Source organism: Kryptolebias marmoratus, linkage group LG9 (genome assembly GCF_001649575.2).
Source record: "Kryptolebias marmoratus isolate JLee-2015 linkage group LG9, ASM164957v2, whole genome shotgun sequence".
Taxonomy (NCBI): domain Eukaryota; kingdom Metazoa; phylum Chordata; class Actinopteri; order Cyprinodontiformes; family Rivulidae; genus Kryptolebias; species Kryptolebias marmoratus.
The window spans coordinates 20,043,021-20,065,634 of record NC_051438.1 but is presented as its reverse complement, the minus strand read 5'-3'; the positions used below and the strand labels follow the sequence as shown (position 1 = coordinate 20,065,634).

The 22,614-nt window shown below is 39.4% G+C and overlaps 1 protein-coding gene across 2 annotated transcripts; it reads left to right on the top strand.

Annotated features, from left to right (window-relative positions):
• Positions 1-1,137: 1,137 nt before the first annotated feature.
• On the top strand, positions 1,138-22,552 carry si:dkeyp-115e12.6 (centromere protein F). 2 transcript variants are annotated; one of them, XM_017408433.3, is made up of 19 exons: positions 1,138-1,382; positions 2,006-2,045; positions 3,507-3,684; positions 4,013-4,209; positions 4,517-4,620; positions 4,939-5,003; positions 6,323-6,578; positions 8,136-8,329; positions 8,709-8,834; positions 8,914-9,042; positions 11,626-11,748; positions 12,597-12,732; positions 13,994-15,387; positions 16,069-16,866; positions 17,088-17,440; positions 17,539-17,632; positions 18,574-19,123; positions 19,667-19,805; positions 20,456-22,552. In XM_017408433.3, the coding sequence occupies exons 3-18, from the start codon at positions 3,523-3,525 to the stop codon at positions 19,780-19,782; spliced, it is 4,797 nt and encodes a 1,598-aa protein (XP_017263922.1). In that variant the 5' UTR covers positions 1,138-1,382; positions 2,006-2,045; positions 3,507-3,522; the 3' UTR covers positions 19,783-19,805; positions 20,456-22,552. The 2 variants fall into 2 exon arrangements, with proteins under 2 accessions (XP_017263922.1, XP_017263921.1); XM_017408432.3 differs by having other exon boundaries at positions 6,320-6,578.
• Positions 22,553-22,614: the final 62 nt, after the last annotated feature.

Sequence of the window (22,614 nt, the reverse complement as noted above, 5' to 3'; positions counted from 1 at the left end):
GGATTTGTAAATAAATTATACCAATGCAAATGTCTGTGTGTGTCAGTAAAGGCCAGTTAACTTCAGAGTACAGTGTGCAGTGGTGAGTGAGGGGTTTACATTTGTTATGAAACTTAGTGATTGATGGTAAACAGTGTACAGCATTTGTTGTGGATAGGCGTAGCTTTAGATCACGTGGTGTTGATAGTGATTATAGATCACCTGTTGCTCACCTGGTGTTTTTTTTTGCTTCTTAGTGAGTGGGTGATGGGGGAAGTCTACTTTTTGCTGACCGCTTTAAGCCTGTACGTTTTTTGTCTTATGATCACTGTTTGAACCGGCGGATCCGTTTTTAATGCTGCCTTTGGACACGGATTTTTGTTATCCACTGATGTTCTGCATAAAAATAAACATTTCAACTGCAGCGTGGATTTGAGTGTTGATCAGGTGGCGCATCAACGAGGATTCCCCCTATTCAGCTGCTCAGCGACTTTGTTTGACAGTCGCTAATAGCATTCTTAGAAAGGTATCAGGAATCTTCATCATATAACAATGTCATCATAAACAGAAAGAATGCAAAGATGATCCAAACTACTGATTTATTTTTAACAAAGGCACCAAACATTTGCTGTCTTCTAATGCAATTTTTAAGAAAACCCTCATGATTTTAAACTGCATTAACCTCCAAACAATCATTTAATGATGTAGAAATTGTTAGAAGCATAAAAATACAAATAAAAAAACTGAAAACAATACATATTTTGTCAGCTATTATCACTTTAAAGAACAACAGAAAACAATGTAACTTTAGTATGATGCTGTAAAAAACTGAATATCAGATATCTGCCATACAGTTTAGCTGTAAGCTTTTATGTGGTTAAAGATTATTCCAAATCATTTATCAAAATGTTATTTTATATATCTCTAGTCTAATCATTGCATTGTGAGAATTTTCCTTTTGACTGGAAGGAACGCTTTCATTGATGCTTTAACAGTAGTTTGAGAAATGAGTGCATTTTGATTATATGCTCCAACGGCCTGCCATACAACAATGAATCGAGTATTGTGGCCTCAGCACGTCGCTAGAGGTCATCCGAGGTTCACACCGCCACGCGGACTTTTCCCAAAACATTCCGCTGTTACGTCACTAGGCTCCGCCCCTTCCCGCCCTCGTGCCACAGTGACTTCGGGTTCTATTCAGTTGCACGAGCTCCGTGCGCCTCTTATTTCTCTTGTACAACCTGTCAGCTTATGTTGTTTCTGCTAAAAGCCGCCTTTCACTCGCTGGACTTCGGTGTTACTTTGACATAACTTTATTTAAACAGTATCAGAGCTGTGCGCGAGCCTTTCCCCCTCCTCCTGCTCCAACCGACGGCTCGCGCCCTTTGTAACTGAAGTGAATGGTGAGTAGCATCTCTGTGCTGTTAGCTTTTAGCATCATTTCAGTCACTGACCGTTGATGGACCAAACACTAAACAAACCGGAAGAGAAGCAAGTCTCTGCTCGGCTTTGTCCTCTCACTGTCAGCGTCCATCACGGACGTTAAACTGACATATATGTTTGTGTTTCTTTCAGAGGTGACAGTTGTATTTTGTTTTGTTTAAACCTCGTGATTCACCGGTGTTTCATCACAAGCCAAAGGTTGCTGCTGTCTGTCTTGTCTGTCCTCTCATCCATCATCCTACAATGGATGTGTTTATTACAATTTACCAGGAAAGCTTTTTTAATTTCATTCATTCATTTGTAAAGTGAGAAGCTATTGGTCACATAATTAAGAATAATAATAAATGAAACAAATTTGGTAATAACTGGATTTTCGTTTGAAAAGTGCAGTCTAATTAAAGTGAAGCCATCCTACTTTTCATACAGTTAGGTGCAAAGGTTATCCACATTTGATAAATGTGTCTGTTTTAATCTTTAGAAAACTCCTTTAACTATGCAGCGTCTATAACACCAAAACACTGTCCTAGTTTCTGCTTTGTAATTTCTCATTTCATAATTTTTCTCTCTGTTTTTATATTCACAGCTGAGAAAACATGAAGAGGGACCAGGGAAAACACTGTTAGGTCAGTAATAATTTTTACCGAACAATTGTGTAATATTTTGAACTTACTGCAATAATATTGCATGTTGAAAATGTTCATTTTTATCCGTGCAAAAGCAGTTCTGTGAAACTTAAGTCAAATCCATTTAATTGATTATAACAGTGTTGCGATGAAGGTCTGACAGAGAGTGTTGTGCAGCAGATTATAAATCACTGGTTCACTCTCTGTGTGTGGCTCAATAAGTAGACAGATCATCTCTAAACACTGGGTGCAACAATGAAATTAAGTCTGGTTCTGAGCCGAAACAATTACCTAATGAACGAAAAGTAATTGGCAAAGAAACCAACCAGACAAAATACAAAATAGTCAGAGGTCCAAGTTTGTCTAACGCAAAGATTTGCTGCTTTTACTATCATGTGTTACACTAGTTTTACGCTGATAGTCTGACAAGATGCAAAAACTCGCTCATACTTGATCCTTCTTTTTGTTAGCTACCGGTCTAAGCTGTTGAGCATCTTGTTTTTATTGAAAAGCAGCATGTGCTTGTGATTAAAATGGAAACACCCATCAGGCCTTTGTGCAAGACTTTTACTATAGGACGGTGTTGAGCAGCTTCCTGTGTGTTACTTGTCCCGCTTTGTGCCAATGATATGTTTGTCACTGCGTCCTGGGAATTCAGGGGATAAACAGTGACACCACCTCTGTGCTGCGACAGACCGGCTTCCGTTGTAGTGTTGATAGCCTCGAGGCTCTGATACGTGTCAAAACCAAGGTTTTGGCAAGGCGATCGTCTTCAGTCAGGCTTTTCTTCATTCCAGTGCTCTCCTTTTTAACACCAGTTATCTGTATCTGTGTGCGCTGTTTACCCTTATGTATAAACCAAAAAGCTAACGCAGCATTTGTGTACTTTTGACTAGAAACATGCAGCGAAAGCAAGTTTTTATTTGAGAGTGGGTCCTATTGTGCAGAAGCTTGTGGAGTAAAGAATTAGTTTTTAATTTCTCTGTCTTACTGGGACTTACGGGAAGTTTGTGTTGGAAAACATTCAGTCACAGCTGCCCAGCTTAAAGCTGCCCAGCTGTGACTACCGGTGTCTCCCTGAGGCTTCAAACTCTTAGCAACACAATATTTTCAAGACAAGATGGAATGAGATGCACAGATAACCGAGGCAATTTCAGATATGAGTTATTGGCTGTGTCACAACACAAACAAACTTGGAACATTATTCTCATTTATAATAGTAAAAGGCTGCACTAACTTGTTGCTTCAAGTTTGGTTTTTTCAGTTAAAAATCATGAAAACCATAGTTTTAGGATTTTCTAATCTGATCTGGCAAGAAGCTTTAAACTTTTTTTTATAAATATATATAGATATATATCAAAGATTAGCATTTAGAATATAAAAGAAATACCAAATTTTTTAAAATTTAAGTGAATTTGTGTTTGTGTGCTTGTACCCATGTTATTATTTCCACCCCGTCAGGCCTGGGCAGACAGACATGAGCTGGGCTGAGGAGGACTGGACGGTGGGCCTGTCTGGACGGGTCCAGCAAAAAGTGAAGGAGCTGCAGGTCCAGAAGGAGCGGCTGTCCAGAGAAAACAAACAGAAACAGCTGCAGCTGGACAACATCCACACCAGCCTTGAAAAACAAACCGTGAAGGTATAGACAACTGTGCTATCGTGCTAATGGAATGACTGTTCCCACGAAATAACCAGTGTAACAAATAACTTAAATCACAAGTCATACTGTCCACATCAAGTGTATAGTTTGAACTGGAATTGAGTAGTTTATTCTATAAGGAGCCACCTAATGTTTAAATATTATTATATATAATTATTGTGTTTCACTTTGTTATTAGTAATAACAACTTTACGATGATTGGGAATTCTCTGTCATTCTCTCCCAGAGTTAGTTTTCAGTTTTTGTCCTTATGAGACGTGCATGTTTAGATTTCCTCCTTCTTTTCCTCCCTTTTTTTTCTGTGAAGTATGAGGAGGTCCGTGGGGAGCTGCAGTGCATACAGAGGGAGCTTCAGAGTGTTCGGGAAGAGGCCCAGGCAGCTCTAAACAGCAAGGAGCGCCTGACCCAGGAGGTTCACACCAGACAGGCCCAAGTATGTTCTTTGGAGGGGCAGCTGGATGCTGCTCATACCCTCAACAACAAGCTCACCCAGGAAGTCAAAAGGTCAGCACCAGTAAACATGGCCATGGATGGTCAACTTCACTTTCAGTTGCTTTTTACTTTGGTAACAATCTGATTTATATTTTTGTTTTCTTCTTTTCTAAAGTGATCATTAATCACTGGACTTGTGTACCTTGTAATCACTTAGCTGTTGCTAAAATTGAACTCAAAATACTAACTCATATTCATTATTTATTTAACTGTGTTTAGTATGTTTTTTCCTGCTGTGTTTGCAGTATGCTGTATTTGTCGCCTGTTTAACCCTTTTCTGTTCCCCTGCCCTTTATTCTTCCTCCTTGCTCCGTGGCAGACTGGAAGCCGAGCTGGAAAAGCTGCAGAACAGCAGCCGGCTGGCAGACACCACTCTGTTTTCCACACCCGGCTGGAACACCGCACCGCCCTGGGAGCACAGTGGTACAGTTTTAGAAATTTATGACTCCTGTGTTTGTTCTATTTAGTGGTTTCTTCCTTCTCTTTCCGCTAATGCACTGTGTAATTTAGTAAAATAAAAGGAAAAAAACCCACAAATATTCCCAGATGAGCAGAGCGATATAAATAAAGTCCTTCAGCGCTGATGCTTTCCCAGCCCACGGCTCTCTGGGGATTGTTGTGTTTGTCCTTCCACTGTTGTCACCAAACTGCTTGGTTATTCACTGCAGCAGTTCATGTTTAACTTTGGTGGTAGGGTTTAGGCTCCAAATTCAGTCTCTATGCTGTGTTTTTGCTCTACAGGGAGCAAAGAGGAAGAAAGATCTGGGCAGCGAGATGAAGGACCGAGCCGGACTCATCACATCCGAGTAAGTACCAGCTTATTCTTCACTGAGGTTCCTGTGGGTAAATCCCAGACTCCTGTGGAGTTTATCTGTTCTCACTGGGAGGATTTAGCTTCTTTTATATCAAGAGAGCTTAACTCTTCTCCTTCGTGATAAGCTTTTCTTTCATTAAATCTCCAAATTACAGTAGACCAGGTGGATGTGCGCTTTTAGGACTTGACCTGCTGTTGCCGTTTTAAGAAACTTGTGGAGCATTTCACCCTCTCCAAAGCTCTCCAAGTAGCAACATCAAAAGGCTACTCAGTGATATTATAAAATAAAATAAAAATAAAATAAACCAGTGTCCACTCACTCAGTGTTATAAGGTTTCATACCATGCCATAATTTTGCAATCTAATTAGGAAGAAAGGAAAGTCTGGCTTTTAGGACAGAAGCTTGTTGTTTATCAAAATTCCTCCGCCGCTTCAAAGATAAATTTAACAGATCAAGATTTATTTTATTGTTTTTATTAAGAAAAAAACTTTAAGTTAAGGGTTGAACAACATTTGTTTTTGTTTTGATGTTTGTTCCTACAGTATGATATATCTGTTTGTATCAAATGGTGATAGGATGAGGCTGGTATTGTTAGGGCTAATTTCACTGCTGTATTCACGTGCCAATGAGTAATTACAAGATAAACTGTGTATGTACTTTTGAAATATTGGGATAGAGCTGTGGTTCCCAAAGTTGGGGTCAGGACCCCACTGTGGGTTATGGGTAGTCTTGAAAAGCTCTACAAAAATCAAACAAATTTTAAAAATACTAGCATTAGCATATTTAGCCTTATTTCATACAGAGATGTAAACAGTAATTGTAAATGCGTAAAAAAAATTATGTTTTTGTGAGGAGTTCAGAAAGGAGCTGTTAGAGGCTCTGGGTGGTAAGAAAGAGCTTCCAGATGACTGGGCTACTACAGCCACAGTGATTAACATAGGGCAAAGACAAAACAGAAGGCCTATGATGAGTTGTACAAAAGGCTGGACACTAAAGAGGAAGAGTAGGACTTGTATTGACTGGCAAGACAGAGAGATCATACTGGAAAGGATGTGCAGCAGGTTAGGCTTGTTATAGATAGAAACAGTAACGTTCTAACGAGAGGAGAATGTGATGAGAAGATGGAAGGAGTACTTTGAGAGCTGGTGAATGAAGAGAATGAAAGGGAAAGAAGAGTAGAGGTCATAGAAACTGGACCAAGAAGTAGGAAAGATGTGAGGATGAAGTTCGAAAAGCTTTGAAGAGGATGAAGAAGAGAAAGGCAGTAGGACCTTTTTTAAAATCCATAACTTTTCTTCTTTCTTTAGCAGCAGCTCCAGTTTTCAGAAGTGCCCACAGCTTCACGACAGCAAACCAAGAGCGCACCCCACCGCCACCCATCTGACCAGTCCGACATCTTTTCCACACCCTTGGCTGCATTTCCATGGGAACGGGATGATCCCAGACCAGCATCCAGGAGACGACTACAGCCGTCTCCCCAGACTTCCACCCCTGACGCCATGAATCAAGGCCCTTTGGAGCAGAGGGCCGTTGAGAAGGAGAAGCACAAGCAGGTGGAGACAGACTGTAAGTGATGTTGTTCAGTGGAACATCTGGTCCATGTAGCGTTTAAAATGCAGCTGAAACGCATTATTCTAATTCCTGCGGACTTTATTCTATAAAACAGGATTAAAAAGTTACTAAGGACAGGACCCAGCATGGTTACACTGTTATCCTTTTAACTTAGTCCTAAAACTTTGAGCCAGGCCTCTGAGTCGGCTGGATTAGAGTCAGGATTTTATTGTTAATCAACATCAAATTAGTCCAATGAGTTTGTCAGGCTTTGTTTAAACTAGTCAACATGTCAGATAAGTATTCTGCCTAACTCTAATAACACTTGTTACATAAGAGGTTGTTTAGAAATCACAGCTCAGCCAGACATTCCTTTGGCTCCTCCAAAGCCAGCCTCACGATGCACGGTGGCTCTTACTACACTTTTTTAAAAACTGTGATGCAAGACTTTTCTTTCTCTCAGCTCCAGTGTGTCTTAGTGTATTTGTTTAGGGGACAATTTAATGGGAAGCAATCAATTCTGCTGCTGAGACGCCAGGCTGGGCGGATCAGTGTTTTTTCTTGTTTTTTACCCCTCTTTTCTTTAACTGTTTATTATTGAACATTTATTATGAATCTCTATGTTGGTTATTTGTAGAATGAAGTTAAAAAATCAGTTTAGATTTGTTGTGCATAAAACTGTGAATAATAAATACCTGTAAAGTCAATTATATGCAAGTACAGAGTTTACAGTAATTGGCATTAGATCACAAAAGAAACAGTTTCTTTAAGAGAGGAGAAATAAATTGTAGCCCTGATTTTGGAAATCATCAGGCGGACATCTACAGCCTTGGTCAAAGATCGCCATACCGAGTGACGCCAGCTGTGTTTGTTATTGAGCCAGTATCTATAGATTGACCTTGTTTACGAAGACTCCAACTGTGTGCTGCTGTTTTGCCTTTAACAAATACTTTTTAGATATCCAAGTTTTCTTGTTGATAATATTTGTTTTCCAAAGCAATGTTCAGATACAGGGATTATTTCCAGGTTATTCCATTCACTTGTTTTGTTTTGGTGTCCTCCACCCACTCAGCTACCTTTCACCCATTTAACAACTGAAACATAATATTTGTGAGCTGCCGTTTCCACACAAAGATGGTTTAGGTTCAAAGCTCTAGATAATTTGTAGTAAACTGTATTAAACTTTTCACAAATAAAGCAAAATTAGGGATGTCCTCATCTGATTGGATCAGGTATAAAATGCATAGATCAGTTGGAGACTCAGAAACTTCATCTTAGGTGATCCAGATCTATATAAGGGACAAAACAAAAGTTCCCAATCAGAACATCCCTAAAAGGTGGCCTAGTTATAAGGGTAGTAGCCTGGCTACTGCTGCTAGCAGGCAGTATTTTTTACATTGTGATGTATTAGATGTATTAACAGAAGAGGTGCAGACCATTTATACAGTGCTTATACTTATTTGTATTATTTAAAAGCTGTAGCTATAAAAATTACTCAGGTTACTCTTGCTTCGGGTCCAAACAACCTCATTGATGGCACTTCTTTCTGTGTTTCTGTCTTCGATCCACCAGCATCTTCGTTAGAATTACAGAGTCGTGTCTCAGCTCTGGAGGACAGGTTGGCTGAGAAGGTTGGGACGTTGAAGTCCATTCAGAACGAAATGGTGCAAACCAAGAAGGAGCTCGCCGCCAAAGAGCTCAGCCTGCAGAAAACCTGTGAGGAGCTCAGTTTGGCACAAACACGCATGGCCCAGGACAGAGAACGGGTAAAAACACCCACCGATAACACTCCTGATAGTGAAGGTGGGGCTACTGCTGCTTCCAGAGCTGTTTTTTGACATACAGAATGGGTGTTGGCTTCTGTTATCTATATATCTCTGTTCTGTGGTATATTTCAAATATTGCCGTCTGCTGTGAATGTGAATTGTCATAATTAACACAATTAAAATAAGGTTAACAAGGCAAGATACTAAAAAACATGTAACATCAATTTTACAAAATAGGATTCTTATTGAAAAAGTTTTAAATAATTTAAACCTATTAGCCAAAATACAGAACATAACATGCATTACTAATATTTCAAATGTGATTTAAAGAAATGCTTCCAAAGACTTAAAAAAAAATCTCTTATTTTGTCAATGACAGGCATCAGAAACCGAGCACAGGCTGAAGCAGCTACAAGAGGAGCTGAAGTGCCAGAGGCAAAACGCAGAAAGCAGTCGGCTGCAGCACCAGCAGCGGACAAAGGAGCTGGAGAAACAGCATCAGAGGGTCAGACAAGAAAGAGAAGAAAGTGTGTGATTCTGTTTCCCCGCAACTGTTTAAGATTTGTGTGGTTGTGTGTTTGTAGGACGTCGCAGAGCTTCAAAAGGAGAGGCAGTGTCTGGAGAAACAACACCAGCAGGAGGTGAATAAGCTGAATCAGGAGCTGCAGCAGGCTCGGACGACCCACAATGCCCTTCAGGCCCAGGCTGATAAGGTGAATATAAACACAAGCTACATACAAGATAACAGGACAACTGTTCCTCTTCAAACAATATTACCACATGTGGTAAAACCAGGTCTGTATCAACACTGGAAACTGTGGATCAACTTGATGCTTTACTTTGTCTGCCCTGCTTTTTCAGCTGTCTCTTTTCTGCTTTCTCTCTTTTTATGCAAACTTTTCTCCCCTTCTCTCTTCCCCTTTTGTGCAACTTTTTTTTTAAATTTGTACAAAAGGTCAATAAACTTTATCTTTTTCTTCTCCCAGACTCACGTCTTGTCCTTGTTTCCTCCCAGTCTCTGCCTTTTTTTTCCTCTCTCTTGCTCTGAGTGTTTCTGTCTCCTTCCCAACTGCTTCGCTCTGCTTCGTCCTCCTCTTCTCTCCTCTTGGTTTCTCCCCAGTGGAAAAGTTAAGCTGCAAAGGTAATGACAGTGTGATCGCATTTGACAATACTTTGTTTTGACGTTACAAACATGAAACCAACTTATAGCCTTTAATAAGCCTGTGTGTGGAATTTTTAAAAAACAGTCTGAAACTTTATTTAGGTTTTAGGGTCAGGATGAGGGTAAAGATGTATGAAGAGTTTGAAGCAATAAGCATCAATTTAGAGTGCTACTAATGTTTTAATCCTACCTTTTTTAAACATAAGATACATATCAGCAAAATCAAATAAAACTAGATTCCTTGATTTTATTTTCTCTGGTTTCAAACAAGGTGTAAAAGATCCTAAGAGTTGTCATTTCGACCCTCAGCGTTCATTAAAACTGCAAACCCTTTGTGAACCACAGATGCGTTCTTGTCGTAGCTGCTTTAGCAACAGATTAAACAAACAATAAAAAGGCTGTTTCTCTCTCAATACCAGCTGCAGCCTTGTGTGGTGAGTGACGATGTAGTGAGCAGTTTACACAGGTTGCATTTGATGGTTTGTTTGCACAGAGATGGAGTTTGGGTCACAAAGAAACCCACAAAAAACCTGTTTACATAAATTTACTTTGTCTAAATTTGAAAGTTTATTTCTCGGTTGTGTTTTTTTAAGCTGTAAGTTAGTGGGCAGCATTTCAAACGGCAGATCGTTACAAAGCTCGGGAAATATTTGCATAAATCTCCCAACATACCAGAAAAGTCGTGACGCAAGAGTCAGCTGATGTCTGAGTCACTGGTTTGACATGCTAGGTGTGATTTATTAGTGCTGAGTTGTTCCAGGAAGCTGCAAGGAAAAGAAAATCAGTCGCTGTCACTTCTCTCAGCTGCAGTGTCCTGCTTTATGAGAGATGCAGGTTCACAAGTACACTAGATTACTGTTTAACAATCTGTACGAAACTGTGCAGTTTACCTTTTAACAGTTTGATCTGTCATTATGTTTACAGTCTTGTTTAGTGTTTCATGAATACTGTCATGAGCATGCTGCTATTTCAAGCACAGAGTCAAGGAAGCATGAAAGCATGATGAATATGAAACTGTGCTGAAAGTAAATAACTAATATTTAATTTATTGGATTAATAAAGACAATGTAATGAGTGAAACTGGATCGGGAATGCTGCTAACAATAGTGTGTAAAAGTCTTGACCCATCCTTCTTTATTTATTTATTTTCTTCAAGAAGTTAAGACTATTTTATCATTTTTAAAGTGGTCATGAAGAGCAGTTCCTCAGGCTTTCTATCTTTATTCATTAGTGGCTTTTTTTTTGTTGTTGTTGTTGAAAGCTTGGCATCTGCTGCCATGCTGTGCAGCGTGTCCTAAAAGAAAGAGGAAACTGAACAAGTGGAGGATAAAAAAATTAGTCATAAGCAAAGAAAATATTTATAGCAGATGACCAACATCTGTCTTCAACAAAAATAAAAGAGTTTAGCAAAAACCCGAGAGAGTCATCGTCCTTCAGATGATCATCTATTGCATGCCAGATTTTCAACCAATGATTCTTTGGGAATCACCTTGTTTGTGCAGAAATACTATTTATTGTTTGTGAAATTGTACTGTATTTGGATTGTTTATATAGATTAAATGAAATAAATGGTGAAGTTGTGTCCCTGCAGCATCTGCTAGTAACAGCTTTGTGATAAAGCATAAGGATACCAAGGATATCATTAAATATTTAGTTTTTCCTTAGTTGATTGTTATTTATAGACTTAAAACTGCATTTTTTTCATTCTTGAATGCTTTATAGGTCAGAGTTAAAAGGCTTAACAAACAAAAAATATCTGATAATGGTCAGATAAGTAGAAAACAAGTGAAAAGCAACCCGTGTTCAAGAAGAGCTTTCAGAAAACCAGGAGATATAATGAACAAGTGGTGGCTCAAGTCAAGACTTTTGCACAGATTGTGGTACTTACTGCTACTTTAATGACTGTTTTTGTGTGTACAATGACTCTAAAGCTGATCAAATGAAGACATTTAATTAGTTATCACTGCATGCTTTCTTACCATTTCTTTCCTTTACTGATCCTTCACCTAAAGTAAGAGGTGCTCTTTTCTTCTTTTCATCTTGTTTTTTTTTTTTATTGTTTCCTAATTTATTTTCTTTCAGTTTTTGAAAATTTACACTCCCCGTTTTCTTACGCAATCATTTCCTTCGACAGCTGTCGCTACAGAAGCAGGCGCTGGACAAAGAATTGGACGCTCTGAAAGAGAAACTAAAGTGGACCGAGGATCAGCTGAAGGAGAGTCAGAAGAAAGAAGCTCAGACACAAGCCAAACTGACGGTAACACACACACACACACACACACACGTGTGATTCTGGGCCACCTGCTTCTACTTGCATTAGTCATTAATTAGCTGAGTGTTGGGTAAATTGGGACCTCCATACATTTTTAAACAGCATTTCTATGTGCCATATGTCTGTCTGAGAGAAGGACAATGAGTGAAATATGAATAAATAATTAAATTGTGGCTGCATTCATTAAACTTTGTCATTTTAGTTAAGATGTCACATCAAGTGAGATAAAAATTAAAGTTGGATTTCCTCACCTGAAAGTCACAGTGTCGGAAAAATAACCTTAAAGTACTTAAAAATACTGAATCTGGATGTTTCACCTGCTGAAGTTGAATAAAATAAAAGCTTGTGTCAAACAGAGTTCAAACAAAGCTCACTGTGTACCTGCTTGTAACACAGCTGCTAATGCTGCTTTTATCTGTAACTTGTTTGTTCATGTTCTCCTGAAACTGCTTACTGTATGCGTAGTTCTAATATTTTGCTCTTACACTGGTTTTCTTTATGTGGACGTCCTGAAAAAACACACTCAAACATACAATCCAGGTGCAAATGGGACAATTGCACTTCTATGCACTTCTTATGTGTTTGCGATTGAGCTTTACTCCAACTTTGACAAGTTAAACTTGTTATTGGGGATATTATGTTACAGAAATATTTGGCAATATTTTCTTCAAACCACTGTTAGTATCAAAAGAACAGTACAGCCAAGCTGAGCTCTTCTTTTTAATCCCTAAACAAATTCAGCCCTCATTGTGAAATGAAGAGATAAGTTTGTTTGACTGGATTTAACCCACCTCATTTGTTTTTTCTTTTTTTTTCCCCAAACCTTGCATTAGGAGGCCGTGCGTGAGGCAGAGGGTGTGGCAGTGACTTTGGAGCAAAGCAGGAAGAGAGAGAGAGCTCTGGAGGAGGAGGGGAGGAGACTGAAGGAGGAACAAGCTGACACCCTGCGTCTCCTCAAGGAACTGCAAGGTGAGGAGCAAGCTCTGGGAATGAATCTCTGAAATATAATGAACAATGATATTGGCTAAACTGACAGCAGGTTCTTACAGACTTTATGACAGGTATGCTGACATTCATGTCCTTTAGTTAACTGAACGTCCATTATTATTATTATATCAAAACCTGTAAATAGGTTTAGGATTTTGCTTTTTAGGAATATGAATTTATCCTTCACTTTTAAGGGAATGAATTCCTGAAATTGTACTTGGCGTTATTAATTCCAGAAGTTTAGTTTGTTGTGTCACATTGAATCTTTCTGCAGTAGATCGATAAACATCACATCACTTCCTTCATGTTCTTTTTGGCTGAAAACAAAGGCTGTAAAAGTGATAATCACAAACTAGAAATCATAATAGTGTTGGTCCTAAAGGTTTCTGTGCTGCGTTTTGTACATCAAGTGTTTAAAACAAATACATTTTAAATCACATGCTTCTCTAAATAGTGAGGTGCATTAAAAAAAGAGATTTGTGGCTTCAAATCAGCTGCAGCGAGGATTTATCTGTGGGACCTGTTCTGTGCCATTGTTGTTTACATCTGTGCTCATCACAAATACATCAGTGATCAGGGAGTCAGTTATTTTTATTAAAGTAGGACTTTTTGTTATGGGGTAATTTAAAACTGTAGTGTTATTTTATGACTAAGATTAAAAAATTGCTGCTAGGTTGCACTATCTTAAAGGATTCTAGTATTTAAAAATGACAAAACAAGTATATTGTAACAACAACACTGGGTAAAAAACTAAACTGTAAAATAATGTGGCTTATTTAGAGAGAATGTGACAAGCATCAGTGTTAGAAAAACTTAAAATAACTTTCCCCAGTTATTCACGGACACATCAGGCCACTGGGGGGCAGCATTTGTCCACTTTGAGGAACTTCAGTCCAGATTTCTGAAAAACCCTGGTGATTGTTGGTTGGCAGTGACATGATATAATTTTTCTCTGAATGGCCACAATACCATGGCACTCAAAGGCTTCAGAGGAATGCTTTGATATTATTCAATTTTCTTAGCAGACACTTCAGAAGTTGTGTTTACCACCAGTCGAAGTGAAGGAGTTGTTTTCACCTGAGGGGTGGAAGCACTGCTCAAATACTCGGATGTGTTTCTCTGATCGTACATAAGTTTTCCAACATATTACTGAGTGTGTTTAATAATAAAAGGACTGTATTATCTGTAGATAATGTTGGTTAATGTTAATTCTGTGATATGTTTGTCTTATTTTTAACTCCAGAACAAAAGTCCGCTCCAGCACCCCCTCAGCAGCTCGTCCAGTTTTGCCCCGTTGGACCAAGTTTTTCGTCTCAGTCTTCTTCAGCTCAATCTCCTCGACCTCCGACCCACAGCAGGAGACCTGCTGCTTCCCAATCTGAGCAGAAGAGGGAAGAAAGAGTAGACGAGAGCAGGACGGAGACAACAGCATCTTATCCTTCTGACAGAGAGCCAGGAGAAGGGATTGATGCTGAGCACATCAATGTCATCACAAACTCGGAGTGTTTACAAAGAGCAGAACTGTTAAGAAAAAGTAATGAAGAAGGATGCAAGAGTAGAGATGAGGCAATAAAATGTGACATTCCTGATGCTCCCTTCACCTCTTCTATAGATGGAGTAACAGATGTGAAACTTTCACCTCTGGCACAAAGTCTGGTGCTTTCTTCTGAAAGTACACATCTTCTCAAATCTGATCAAACCGTCCCCTCTGAAGATGTAAAGAGGGAGAATGCCCAACTCCGCTCTGAACTCAGTGATGTACGCAAAGAACTCCAGAGACGTTTGGAGGACCTGGAAGCTCAGCGAAGGGCCGAGACAGAAGCGAGGACACGCCTTAAACAGCTCGGCCGAAAACACGCCAGCCAGGCTGCGGAGAGGGGGGAGAAAGACAAGGAATGGAAGGCAAAACTGGACAACGAGAAGGCTGAGATGGAAAGGCTGAAGAAGGCCAATGCTGCTCTGGAGGCAGAGCTGAGGAGAAGTAGAGAGGAACGAGACAAAACGGAGAGAACTAAGCAGGAAGAGGAGAACACCAAAGCACAGGACGACAGGGAAAGCGAGCTGATTGAACAAAATATTCAACTGAAGAATCAGCTAACAATGGTGAAAGCTCAGCTTGCTTTAGAACGAGAAGAACGAAAACAAGAGGAACAGGAGAGAAACCAAATTATAAACACAGACGTGGATGTGAAAAACGAGCTGAGCCTGAAACTGGCAGAGATAATGGCTGATGTTGAGGATCTAACTCACCAAAGAAATGAAGATTTAGCAGAAGAGGAGGAACTTGCCAACAGCCCCCTGCTGACTCTCCATGAGGATGAACTCAACTCCAACATCGTTACTTGTGACAACAAACTCCTAACTTCACAAGAGGAGCACCTCGCCTTCTGCGAGTCCACCAACCAAAACAACACACTCATTTCCAAAGAAACAATGATCCGCTTTGATGATGAAACAGGTCAAGTGGATGACATTAAACAGCACTATCAGGAAAGGTCTTCCTCTTCAGGCCTCCAGAGCGGTGAGCTTGACTCCTCTGATCTCGTAAAAGAAGTTGAACGCCTGAGAAGGAAGAATGCAAAGGAGTCTGATCGGGCTAACAAGATCCAGGTCAAGTTTGACGCCCTGCAGATCCAGGTAAGTAAATGCAGAAATGCAGTCTTATTAAATAACCACACTGATTGTTAGAAATCAGCACAAAAAATATAGTTTTGATCTAACACCAGTGGTTAGGATGCAACAAAGACGTCTATTAATGAATAAAACAAGTACAAAAAAAGAGCATAGGTGCATTTTAACATTATTTTGTAAGGATTTATTGTGATGCAGATTAATCTGAGATACACGAGTAAAGAAATCCAGAAATAGGAGGACCTGGACAGAACATATAATATTTTAAAACCCAGTAGCAGATCCATTACAGCTTTAATTGATATATTTTTGTTTAATATCAACTTTAAGTGTTAGAACATCAGGGTTGGTTGAAGATAATTAAACACTAGAGACTTCAGAAAGTAATCTGAGCTGTGTGTTTGATGAAGATTATTCACATTAACTCCAGCTACTTTCCTGTTTGTACTTTATTTTTCTAATACTCATTTAGTTTTCAATCTGATATGGGCAAATAAAAAGATATGTTCAAATTCATAACTAAAAAAGTAAGCTTCCTTGTGAAGAGAACATTTTGTTGCGCCTTTAAGTTGTAAATACTGTGCCCTAAGCGGCTCTGAAAACAGACCAAAGTGTAAATTTTGTTGGCTTATAAAAGGTTTTTCTTCAACCTTTTCTCGTTTCCTCTGTTTTTTATTTCCCCCACAGGTGACACGTCAGACCAAAGAGCTGACTCTGGCCTTTGAGAAGCAGACTCAGCACATCGCAGGCCTTCTGGCTGAGCTGCAGGAGAAGGAGAGCGCCCTCTTCAGTCAGGGAGAGGAGCTGATGAGATGCAGGCAAGAGCTGGACGTACTGAAAAAGGAAGAGAAACAAAGAGATGATAAGTTTACAGAAACATCAGAACTCCAGCCTGAACAAGAAAAGGAGCGTGATGTCACTTTTCACACTGCAGATCCATTAGCTGATGTGAATGTGCGGGACGATACAAGTCAACCAAAGACTGAGACACGTGATGCAGAAACATCTGGAGCTGGAGGCGACAGTGAAGCAGTAACGTCTGAAAAACAGCAACCAGTCTCTGCAGACCTGAAAAAGACTGAGACCTGCCGCGAGTCTGCTTGGGAGGTGGCAGAAGATCGCTGCAGTCAAAATGAAGGAACGGCGGACATGCTTGCGGAGCTGATCGCTGTCAGACGAGAAAACCAGCTGCTGAAACAAAAAATCGAGGATTTGAGCGTCTCAGACACCGAAAATCCAACACTACAGACTGAAAACCTAGAAGAGTCGGTCAAACAAAGCCAAAGTCCTGCTTCTCTGACCCAATTAGGGGAGCAAGGCACAAAAAATGATATCTTGACAGAGGAGCAGGAGTCGTTACAAGAAAATGTGAAGAAGGGTGAAAATGAAGGTCAAGATTCAGAAAGAGAAGAAAGGAGAATCATGAATAGTGAAAATGATCAGCAGGAAACATCTGAGATTCAGGTCAACTACTGGCAGCAACAGGTAGAGAAAGTTATTTACCTTTTCTTATCTACAAAGAGCAAAATAATTGTTAAAATGTTCACTTAAAGATGAAATAGAGTTTACTCCATTTTTACATTTATTATATTTACTTTGATGTGAAACAGTAAGAGGGAAGATAAGACTAAATCACAACTTATAATGTAAAATATTTATGTAAATAACTCTTGGTTGACTCGTGTGTTTCATTCTCTCCCGTCCAGGTGGAGGCACTGCAGAGAAAAGTAAGGGTTCTCTCTGAGGAGACTAAGGCTCAGGCCCAAGAGCTTTCTGTGTGGAGGCTGACGTCCCAACCAGCCTCAACATTAAACCATCTCCTTCCCATCACAGAGGATGAGTGCGAAACACTGGATCAGATCTCTGCAGGCAGTCAGCCCCAGTCAGACCAACAGGCAATAGATGAGCTCCCCCAAAGCCAAACAGGAAGCCAAATTCAGGCTCAGGAACCCCGGCGGGGTTCTCAGACAAGCCAGGACATCATCACGGTCATAAGAGAAGATGAGTTATCCGTCTGCTGCTCCTCCAACAAGCTGCGAGGACGCATGCTGTTCTCCAGGTAACTCGTACTGAAAACTGAGAAGAGTGTGGAAAAAAATATCAATAACATTTATCATTTGTTTGCTGGAATTAACATTTAATTTTTGTTATTCTAAGAATTCAGAACGGCAACCTTCCTGAACCAAAGAGCCTCAACTCTTCGAAAAAGACTGCAACATCCCAGGAAAACAGGCAGGGCAAGATAGACCAGGTGATTTTATTATTTCTTTTAAATCATCACTTGCATACTGTCACTGTCAGGCAAAAACCTTGTATCGTAATGTTTCATAATTTTTTCCTTTTCACAAATCAACTCTGAGGGTTACCCTTCACATCAGTCTGTAGTTTAATCGGTGACTATAATGAAAATGATCAAAAAGAGCTTGTGAATTTATCTTGTAACTTTATTAGTACTCCTTTTTAAATACAGGGTTACAGAGTTAGTGTGCATAGGTACAATATATCTTCTTTAAACGTTAATCAGTACATCTGTAACTATTTAACTTTCAGTTGTTTGATCAATAATCTCACGATATACACAAAGTACACCCTGACCACAGAGTATGTTTGCTTAAAAAAAGGGTTTTATGCAAACTGGGTTTTAAGACAATTTTATTAATATATATACAGGTACATTTAGAGGGAGTGAGGACCGAGTTTGTTTTTGTTGCTTATCTTATAACTCTGTAATCTACAGACAATTTAGTAGAGTACATCTCGGAAGGAACTGGGCAATCCGCTTGAAATGATAGGAAAGTAAAGTTTGTTTTAAATTGTCGAGATAACAAATTAAACCCTTCCAAAGCTTACGTTTGTTCCAGAGAGGCTTGACCCAGTGCCCAGTGGGCCATTCAAAATGCAAACCCAAACCAAAATAAGAGTAGTGGTTCACCCAGTTTTTGTTCATGTTTAGAAGGAGTTATTCCTGTTTTTTATATGTTTACTTCCAAATTACACAGTTATTATTCTGTCAGAGCCATTTCAAAAGAAACGCGAAAAAATTAGATTTTAGTTGGACATTTGTGTATCAAAATTTAAAATACTTCTCCTTAATTGTCCCTACATGGAGCATTTTTACAGGAAACCGCTTTTATTTTCAGCCATGTGCACCAATTAGGTCTTTAATTACTGTGTTGTTGTTGTTTTACGCAGGAATCTGAGAAAGAAAACCTAGAGATTAACGTACAGTGGTCAGATGCTTGTCCAGAACAAAACAAAGGGAAGAAGGAACTAACCCAAATGTCGTCGCAGAAAATGACTCACTTCAGCATCGCCAAAGATCCCCACAAAGTCTCTGGGACAAGTCCAACCAAAGCTGTCGAGTGTTACACTACAACTCCTGAGACCAAACAGGACTCTTTTGGAGGAAACGGTGAACCAAAAACAAACGCCAAGACAGAAAAAAAAAGCGTGAGCAGCCAAACTGATGAGAGTTTGTCTTCTTGTGGCGCCGTTAAAACGTGTGCGAGCACGCAGACCGAGGAGGATTCAGAAGACGATGAAGAATCGGTGGATTCTCCTCCCGTCTCTGTACCACAGGAGACCAAGTCGGGCGACAAAATGTTGCTTTCAAGTTCTTTCCCCATCCCAGCTGACCCGGCCCGTCTCGCTGAAAGAATCCGTCGCAACCGGACCCAGCTCTCAGCTGCCTTTGACGACACAGAGTATGAGCCGTACGGCCTGCCTGAAGTCGTCATGAAAGGTATCGTTGAATATTAGTTTGTGAGGTGACACATTATCATATCAGACCTGAGTCATTTTTGGTCATTTTAAGTGAATCAGCTCACGGATTTTAGCTAAAAAGCTCTTAAATGTCAAACTTACTGAGCAAACGACACAGAACAGTGAATCATTTAACGGCTAATGAGCAGGATACTCCCTGCAGGAGACGGTAGAGACTAAAAACTGTAAAAAAAGGAGTGAGATGTGGTTTTGCTTTAACCAGCTGGACACAAACATGACTCTGTATCAGTAACTCTGCAAAAAATAAGAGATGTTTTGTTTTTTAAATATCTTCAGCTTTGATTGAGATAAATAGTTTGATTAATAGGAGAGATCTGATTACATTTTTGACCGGCTCAGGATTAGAAGCATCGTTTGTCCTAACAAAAAATGTTCATGGTGCAGCCTTTAAATATTAAATACTTGATGGGTTTTTTTTCTTTGCCTTTCTGCATTCAGATATTTTAATTGTTGTCATTAATTAATTTACACATCTTTCTGCATTCCTGGTTCTGTTCTTCAGGTTTTGCTGACATCCCCAGCGGTCCCTCTTGCCCCTACATTGTAAGAAGAGGTTTGTTAGGGACGGCTGCTGTCCCCATGTCTCAGAAAGAGAAGGAGGACGAGGAGACGGATTAAAGCTCAACAACAGGTTGCATCAGGTAAATGAGCAATGTTCTCTCTCTTTTATTCTGAGAAAATTATGTTTTATGTGAAACTTTTGTCCGGAGAACAAAGATCATCAAAAATCCTGTTGGGTGATAATAAACAGGTGCATACTTTAAGTAGTTTTTGCTCTTGAACTCCATTATTCCAAATAATTCTAGTCTTAGGGTGGCTTTAGCTCGTTGGTGGGGAGGTTGTCTTCCAATTAAAGGATCACAAATGCAGCCAAAGTGTCCTTGGGCAAGACACAGAACCCCCCTCCTCTGTCACAGATATATTTATTGGTGCCTGAGTGAGAAAATAAAAGTGCTTTATATAGAGAGTGTAAAATATATATTAGAAAACACTGTATATGTGGGTAAATGAGAAACATAAAGTGCTTTGCATAATCTGAGTGAGGTTAAAAAAGGCAATATGTGAATTTACCATTTTATTGTAATAAATAAGTAACATCATGACTCGGGGTGCTTTACATAGAAAGACTAAAACCTCACTGCAATTGAGACAAATTCACAATTTAGTATCAAGGTTTACAGAAGCTATGATAGGTCCTAAACTAAAAAAAACAAAAGATTTTTGACTAGAAAAACTATTTTTTTAAAGATATAGTGCGGATATAGTTTTCATGTTTTTTCTTTACTTTTAGTTGTTTACAGATCTTATGGAAGGAGGTGATTTACTGAGAGTGACTTCACTGAACTCGTACGAGGGAAGACATCCGCCTTAAAGAGACTCGAACCCCTTCGGACCCTGAACCACACACAGAACCAGTTTAAAAAGCTGCATGCATTTCTGCACACATGCTTGCAGGTAACTGGGACTGCGCTGAGCTGGACACCTCCCACGTGGATCGAAAATGTTCTGAATCTCACTAGTTTATCCTGAAACCGGTGCGTGGAGACTCTGCTGTCACGAAATGTGGAATTAGGCACTAAAAGTTGGGATTTTAGTGACGCCTAATGTCTCTTGAATCACTTTTTAACTCCCAATGAACTCACGGGTCTGACCTCAGCTTATTTTCAATTAAACAGGGCCAAGCTGATGTTTTTCTAAACCAGCACTCATCAAGATAAGTTTGACTTGTTTTCCACAAGGCTTTAGCCAAGAGTGGCCAGTTGTGAAAACACGTTCTATATTTTCGTTTTTACGCTTCTTTTGGTGGTTTATTTATGAACACTTGAATGTGTGTTTTTTTTTTTTTTTAGTGAGCAGGGGTTTACGAAAGTATGTGTGAAGTATTAGCTGTGAATATGAACATGTGTGTCCTCATCTTGATATTACTGTTTGTATATGTGTGTGTGTGTGTGTGTGTGTGGGAGAGGGAGCACATGTCTATGACTCAGTCTAACCTGTGCTGGTTTCCGCTCCATGTATGGTGAATTCACTCTGCGCTCCTTCTCTGCTCTCTGGGCTGCTTTGCGTCTCGGTTCGACTCTTCACAAACACTCAAACAGAAGTTAGTTTTAAAGCAACTTTATTTTCCTCAATAATATGTTTACAGTAGACCAGAGGCAACCGCTCTAGTTTTGTATTTTTTATGCTTTTAGTGAATAAGAAAGAAAAAAGTGAGTTTCAAGCTTGGTGCGCAGTTTGTGGCAAACCTAATAGCAGCAGATATGCTTTTCCACGTTTAGGACCAGTTTAATGTATAGGTTTACATTTTGTCCGTTTGGCTAATTTTACTTGAACACTAATACAATCTTAAGAGTTTGCTGAGTTTTCTTATATGAGCAATTTCAAAATAACAGGGAGCAAAACCTGCTTGACAGAAGCTAAAAACGAACTTTAATAAGTAGGCTGTTCACTCTTGATCAAGTCTAATAAATAAAAAAAAACAACCACTTTATACTAAAGATGTTTGTTTCTCGACTTGCTGTTTTTAATACTTGTTTGTCCTTTCGTGGAATGAATTGATTATTGCATAAATGAAGGATATAATCTAAAGTTGCCTCTTGTGTTTTAGATTTAAATCTCTGAAAAAGGGTCAACATTTAAATGGATGCAGATTGGGTCGATTCTCAAAGAATGAATGAAAATCTACATATTTTTCCTTGGGTAAAACACTCAGGTGCACCAGCATCTGTACGAACCACAGTCCTGTAGCTTTCATCTTCCTGGGATACACTCTTCAAATCGCTAATTTACCTTTCAGTTTCTCCGTACAACCTTTTACTTGACAAGTTTTGTTTAATGAGTAGAAACCAAAAAAATGACCTTTTTGGGTTTTTCTTTGCCTGCTTCACATCAACTTCTAGAAAGTTCTTATTTAACAGCCAGTGTAGGCTTTAGGAATATTTGAAATTATTTCATATTAATAAAATATGAGTTCTTTAGTTTTATTTTATAGCATATTTGTGCAGTGGATATAGTGATGCCGTTCTTTACAACTTAGCTTTTCTATCTTCGGGACACATTTGGGTAAACAGTGGTTTTTATTTTAGTTTCTCTACATTTTAGCTGAACGCATTTGTTCCCTGTTGGTCATAGCTTATTAACTCAGCCTGAACACGGTGTACTTTGTTGCTATTTTTCTGCCATGCTGACACCCTCACGCGCATAAAAACACACACATCACCTCCCTCGCCTCTGTATATCTCTGGGATCTGTAGTCCTTTGGCACTGAAGCGAGATTGTCTCTGAGAGCAGGGGGAACGCTGAATTTGTTGCCTCGTTTCAGACACTTTTATGTGACTGTATCTGTGTTGTGTTTGTAGCAACAATAAAAGCCCTGCTCCTATTTTAACCCTTGTTTTGTTTGAAGCGCCTTTAAGTCTGAGGAGTTGGTCTGTTGACCTTTTAGCTCCG